Source organism: Egretta garzetta, unplaced genomic scaffold (genome assembly GCF_000687185.1).
Source record: "Egretta garzetta isolate BGI_Z169 unplaced genomic scaffold, ASM68718v1 scaffold258, whole genome shotgun sequence".
NCBI lineage: Eukaryota > Metazoa > Chordata > Aves > Pelecaniformes > Ardeidae > Egretta > Egretta garzetta.
The window spans coordinates 1,524,480-1,531,331 of record NW_009260413.1 but is presented as its reverse complement, the minus strand read 5'-3'; the positions used below and the strand labels follow the sequence as shown (position 1 = coordinate 1,531,331).

Below are 6,852 nucleotides of genomic sequence, written 5' to 3'. Positions count from 1 at the left end.
CCCCCCCTTCCCCAGCAGGGAAAGGGGAGCGTGACCTGGTGATGAAGCACAGCCGATGCGTTTCGTGAGTAGGTGTTGCTGATTTATTTCCGATATTTAAGTGTTTTGTAGGCCTTGGGGGGACACGGCCATTACACAGCGTTGTAAAACTAATTCATTATACTGAAAATCGTAGGTAAAAGGCTTACAAAGAAGTTGTAGGGGCGGGCTACCGAGGAGGCCTGAGTGAAAGCAGCTTGATTTGTCAAACTGGCTTCACCCTCTGGCTACCGTGTTTTTTAAAGACTGCTTTCACTTAATACAAGCACTTGTAAAGAAGTGCTTGCATCATTCAAAGAACAGCTTATGTCCTTACTAGGTAACTTTGGAAGTCTGGGCTTGTACAAAAATACATTTTTTTTAGAACGTTATTTATTTAGATTGATTAGGTCTAAAACTTGCTAATGTAATTCTCTTGCGCGGTTGCTCTAATTACCTTATTTTTAGTGCAATATATTTATGACAATGAAAGACAAGTAATTTTCACTAATAGGCTTAAAGCAGTAGTAGAAGGCAGAGTAAAAATGCTGAAAATTTTATTGAGAGAATAACTGGAGGGATCAAATGTACAGGTGAGGTAGCTGTTGAAATAGGTTGCTACTGAACACTTACTATCATTATTAAATATTAATCAAACATTAGTAACCTGAATGTTCAGTGTTACTGTTTAGCTTCCATCTGAATAAAAAATGGGAAGCGTAGTAAGAGGCGACTTTCTGCGTATATCTTGAGATCTTTAAAGGCCTTAAACCAACAAGGGTCCATCCAAAGAAAATGAGAGCAGGGAAAGGAGCTTGTGAGGTAAAACGAGTACTGTGGGTATGAATGTCAGGGAATATAAGGCATGCGGTCCCCTTCTGTTAGGAAGAACAGGGAAAACAGTCATAAACAAATCATGGATGTTGCAAAAATGCTGGAGTAGTCAGTGCAGCCTTTGTTCAGCTTTGCTGGAAAAGTTGTAGACAGATATTTGCTAAAGCTGACAGAAACAATATGATGGGAATGCAATCAGAAAAATACTTTAAAAAAAAAAAAAAAAAGAGAAAAGCTGGCTGAGCTTTGATCCCCTGAAAGATTCTGAGGAGGTGGTTTGGGAGGAGAATTTGACAGTAAGTAGAAGACAATTAAAAACAATGTGGAAACAGGAAATGGACTAGTTTTGTTTGTTAAGAACAGTCTGGATGAGACTTTTTTTATGGTAGCCAATGCAGTTATTGAGGAAAGAATGTAAGTGCTTTGTCTTAAGTTTTACAGGGTTTCTGCCATTGTCTGGGTTGGTGTTAAAAGCAAGCTACTGAAATGTGGTCTAAAAATAATTTTTGTGAGCTCTTGTTGTACAGGTGGTTGAAAAATTGCTTTTGAAGCTGATTTGTAAACAATTTACTTTTAAACAGGGATGTCACAAAGTGTCCTCCTGGGGACTTCTGTTTTGAATGTATTTTCACTGTTTTCTGTAACGGTGAACACAAAATAAATATGTTGCCAAGTTTGAAGGATTGCAAATACTGTACAGCTCAGGGTCAGAATTCAAAATGATCTTGAGAAGATTGGAAATCAGTGTAATTAAGCTCAGTTAACATGAACTGAGGGAGGAAGAGAACACAGGGAGGAAAAATCAAAGGCATAATTAGTGGAAAGGGTATTACTGCACAGCAAACGGTATCCCCAAAAAGCATTTGAGCACTGTAGTGTATAGTAAATTAAATATTACTTGATAATATGATCTCTTTTGAATGAGACAAATGTTATTTTTACATATTGAACAAGTGTGATTAAATATAAAGACAAGGAAAGTGATTACTCTGCTCTGTTGAATAAGGGCCTTAGCTAAAATAGTATGGCTATCTTTTTAGCATGTAGATCTATAGACTCTGCAAGAATATTAGGTTTATAAAACTTGGTTTGTCAGGGAAACTTGAAAGGCATAGAAAAAGAAACTAAGAGCAAATTCGATGAGTGCCCTCGTATCTCAAGGATGGAAGGCTCTAAAGGGTAACTCCACTAGTGGTCATTACCCTCCCAGGAGAGGACCCAGCTAAGGTTTCCACTTGCCTGAAAGCCATCACCAGAAGGAATGTGGTGACCCAGACAGAGTTCCCACACAAACATAAAGCAGTCCAGGTCTCTGGCTCCAGGGCATGCCCGAGCCTGTCACCTGTACCGCAAGGCAGCGGAGACAGCAGCTGTTTTTGGTGTGACCACGTGGATGATATGCTCAGCCTGGTGGCAGGGCTGAAAGAGGAAGTGGAAAGGTTAAGGAAGATCAGGGAGTGTGAGGGGGAGATAGACTGGTGGAGCCACACCTGACCACCGCTGAGGCCAAGGCAGCAGATGGAAGCTCCACAAGAATCCGAGGATCCCCTACCCTCTTGCCACCAAGCAGAAGGAGGTGACCTAAGAGACGGGGGGGGGAATGGAAACAGGTCCCTGCTTGGGGGGGGACAGGGTATCCCCTCCCGACCTCCCTCACCTTCCCAATTGCCCTTGCACAACAGATATGGGACTATGGAACTTGAGGGCCAGGCAAATGAGGGTATAGGTGAAGGTCTGTCCAGGGGGTTGCCTAGGGTGAGTCAGTCAGCCCCATGCATTATGACTGCCTCTGTTAAGAAAAAAAGGAGAGTAATTGTCACCTTCTGAGGGGAGCAGAGGGCCCAATATGGTGACCTATCCCACAGAGAAGTCTGCTGCCTCCCTGTGCCCCGGGTTAGAGATGTTACTAGGAAACTCCCTGGTCTGGAACGGTCCTCTGATTATCACCCGCTGCTGGTTATGTGGGTTGGCAGTGATGAGGTTGCAAAGAGAAGTCCACAAGCAATGAAAAGGGACTTCAGGGTACTGGGGTGATTTGCTGAAGGAACAGGAGCACAGGTAGTGTTTTCCTCAATCCCGTCAGTGGCAGGGAAGAATACTGAAAGGAATAGGTAAACTCACCTGATTAACATGTGGCTTAGAGGCTGGTGCCATCAGTGGAGTTTTGGGGGTTTTGATCATGGGGAGGTTTACACAGCACTGGGCCTGCTGTTGACAGACAGAGTTCAGGTATCTCAAAGGGGTAAAGGTTTCTTGCTCATGAGTTGGCAGGGCTCATCGAGAGGGCTTTAAACTAGATTCAAAGGGGGAAGGGAATATAACCAGTCTCACTAGTGAGGAGCCTAGGGGTGGCATGCCAATGTTGGGGGTGAAATCAATAGCCCAGCTTAAGTGCCTCTACACCAATGCACGCAGCATGGGCAACAAAACTGGAGGAGCTGGAAGCCATTGTGCAGCAGGATAGCTATGACTTAGTCGCCATCATAGAAACTTGGTGGGATGACTCCCACGACTGGAGTGCTGCAATGGATGGCTATAAGCTCTCCAGAAGGGATGGGCAAGGAAGGAGAGGCGGTGGGGTGGCTCTGTATGTTAGGGGGTGTTTTCATTGTGTAGAGTGCAACGATGGTGATGATAAGGTTGAGTGCTTATGGGTAAGGATGAGGGCAAAGGCCAACAAGGCAGATATCCTGCTGGGAGTCTGTTACAGACCACCCAACCAGGATGAAGAGGTAGATGAAGCATTCTACAAGTGTCTGGCAGAGGTCTCTCAATTGCTAGCCCTTGTTCTTGTGGGGGACTTTAAATTACTGAATGTCTGCTAGAAATACAGCACAGTACAGAAGAAAAAGATTAGGAGTCTGGAGTTTCTGGAGTGTGTGGAAGATAACTTCCTGACACAGCTGGTAAGTGAGCCTACCGGGGAGGTGCTTTCCTTGACCTGCTGTTTACAAACAGAGAAGGACTGGTGGGAGATGTGGTTGGAGGCTGTCTTGGGCATAGCAACCATGAAATGATAAGAGTTCTTGATTCTTGGCAAAGTAAGGACGGGGGTCAGTGAAACCACTACCATGGACGTCAGAGAGCAGACTTTGGCCTATTCAGGACACTGGTTGGGAGAGTCCATTGGGAGTCAGTCCTGAAGGGCAAAGGGGTCCAGGAGGGCTGGGCATTCTTCAAGAAGGAATTCTTAAAGATGCAGGAGCAGGCTGTCCCCATGTGCTGTAAGATGAACTGGCAGGGAAGATGACTGGCCTGGCTGAACAGGGAGGTTTTGCTGGGACTCAGGAAGAAAAGGAGAGTTTACCACTTTTGGAGGAAGGGGCAGGCAACTCAAGAATTCTTGAGTCCAGGGATCTCACTAGCTCATGCAGAGAGAAAATTAGAAGGGCAAAAGCCCAGCTAGAACTCAATCTGGCCGCTGTTGTAACAGGTAATAAAAAATGTTTTTACAAATGGGTTAACAACAAAGAGAGCCAAGGAGGATCTCCATCCTTTGTTGGGGGGAAACACTGCCACCAAGGATGAGGAAAAGACTGAGGTACTTAATGCCTTCTTTGCCTTTAATAGTCAGAGCAGTTATCCCCAGGGTATTCAGCCCCCTGAGCTGGAAGACAGGGATGGAGAGAAGAATAAACCCACCATCATCCAGGAGGAAGCAGTTAATGACTTGCTATGCCACCTGGATACTCACAAGTCTATGGGACCAGATGGGATCCACCCAAGAGTACTGAGGGAGCTGGTGGAGAAGCTTACCAAGCCACTCTCCATCATTTATCAGCAGTCCTGGTTAACAGTGGAGGTCCCAGATGACTGGAGGCCTGCCAATGTGACCCCCGTCTACAGGAAGGGACTGAAGGAGGATCTGGGGAACTACAGGCCTGTCAGTCTGACCTTGGTACTGGGGAAGATTGAGTGGTTCATCTCGAGTTCCCTCACCAGGCATATGCAGGACAACCAGGAGATCAGGCCCAGCCAGCATGGGTTTATGAAAGGCAGGTCATGCCTGACCAACCTCATCCATATCCTTCTATGACCATGTGGCCCACCTAGTGGACGACGGAAAGGCTGTGGATGTTGTCTACCTGGACTTAGCAAAGCCAATACTGTTTCCCACAGCATTCTCCTAGAGAAGCTGGTGGGTCATGGCTTAGACAGGCATAATCTTTGCTGGCTAAAAAACTGGCTGGATGGCTGAGCTCAGAGAGTTGTGATCAAGAGTTAAATTCAGTTGGTGGCTGGTCACAGGCAATGTCCCCCAGGGCTCAGTTCTGGGGCCAGTCTTGTTTAATATCTTTATCAATGACCTGGATGAGGGGATTGAGTGTGCCCTCAGGAAGTTTGCAGATGACACCAAATCAGGTGGGAGCGTTGATCTGCTGGAGGAGAGGAGGGCTCTGCAGAGGGACCTGGTCAGGCTGGATCCATGGGTGGAGGCCAATTGTGTGAGGTTCAAGAAGGCCAAGTGTCGGGTCCTGCACTTGGGTCACAACAACCCCATGCAACTCTACAGGCTTGGCGAAGAATGGCTGGAAAGCTGCCTGGCAGAAAGGGACTTGGGGGTGCTGGTTGACAGCCCCATCTGAATGTGAGCCAGCAGTGTGTCCAGGTGGCCAAGGAGGCCAACAGTATCCTGGCTTGTATCAGGAATAGTGTGGCCAGCAGGAGTAGGGAAGTGATCGTGCCCCTGTACTTTGCACTGTTGAGGCTGCACCTCGAATACCGCGTTCAGTTTTGGGCCCCTTGGTACAAGGACATTGAGTTGCTGGAGCATGTCCAGAGAAGGGCAATGAAGCTGGTGAGGGGTCTGGAGCACAAGTCTGATGAGGAGTAGCTGAGGGAACTGGGGTTGTTTAGTCTGGAGAAGAGGAGGCTGAGGGGAGACCTTATCACACTCTACAACTACCTGGGAGGAAAGTGTAGCAAGGTGGGAATTGGTCTCTTCTCCCAAGTAACAAGTGATAGGATGAGGGGAAATGGCCTCAAGTTGTGCCAGGGCAGGTTTGGGTTGGACATTAGGAAAAATTTCTTCACTGAAAGAGTGGTCAAACATTGGAACAGGCTGCCCAGAGAGGTGGTGGAGTCGTCATTCCTGGGGAGTTATTCAAAAAACGTGTAGACATGGCACTTTGGGACGTGGTTTGGTAGGCATGGTGGTGTTGGGTTGACGGTTGGACTTGGCAATCTTGGAGGTCTTTTTTCTTTTCCAACCTTAATGATTCTATGATTCCATCTATAAGAGGGTTGTTACTTAAAGGCTAGTAGAGCAAGAGAAGAAGTCATGCTTGTTTTTAGACTGTAATACTTGGGTTGGATGCTAAAGCAAAACATTTGGCTTTTAGGTTGATGAAACACAGAAGCTGGCTCTCCACCAAGATTGTGAAATCTTTTGTTGGAGAAGTAAATGGCTGGACAGACATCTGTTGAGGACAGTCTGGTCTCTCAAAGGTCCTTACAGTTGCGTGTTTGAACAGTTCTCTGTGTATTAACATGGTGGAATTAGAAATTTTAATTGGAGAAAACTGCTTTGGAATCTGCAAAAGTTTCCTTGAGCATGGATTTTTATGGAGCTTTAGTAGGAAAGGACCATGATGTATCCTCCTCTTTCCTCTTCAGTGTGTTGCGGAAGAGTATGTGTGTGCTTAGTGAAGGGTTTGCTTTCAGGTATTCACCTTTTAAAAGTGTCTTCTACTGGCATGCTGAGAATCACCTGTCTGTTTTGATTGTGAAAGGTACTGTTGAACCATTTAGATCAATTTCACTCTGTTTATAAACTCTATGTTTGTTAAAACAACTTTAGCGGCTGTACCTTACAGGGATGTTCTCTGGAAAAGAGCAAACTTCTCTAAGGAAGATGCTGAGGGATAAAGAATCATAGAATCACTTTGGTTGGAAAAGACCTTTGAGATCGAGTCCAACCTTTAACCTAACCCTGACATCCCACCACTAAACCATGTCCCTAAGCACCTCATCTATCCTTCTTTTAAATACCTCCAGGGA

General features: G+C 45.9%; 1 protein-coding gene across 5 annotated transcripts in view; it reads left to right on the top strand.

Annotated features, from left to right (window-relative positions):
* Positions 1-38: 38 nt before the first annotated feature.
* Positions 39-6,852, top strand: part of ANAPC10 (anaphase promoting complex subunit 10) — a 42,685-nt gene continuing 35,871 nt past the window's right edge. For 2 of the 5 annotated variants that reach the window (XR_004842627.1, XM_035899166.1), the window contains exon 1: positions 46-68. Coding sequence is in view for 3 of the 5 variants with exons in the window: in XM_035899166.1 (XP_035755059.1) it covers positions 56-68 (13 nt within the window). In the remaining 2 variants the exon portion in view is untranslated. Of the gene's footprint in view, positions 69-6,852 lie in introns of all 5 variants that reach the window. The other 3 variants (XM_035899167.1, XM_035899168.1, XM_009643633.2) reach the window with 3 other exon arrangements.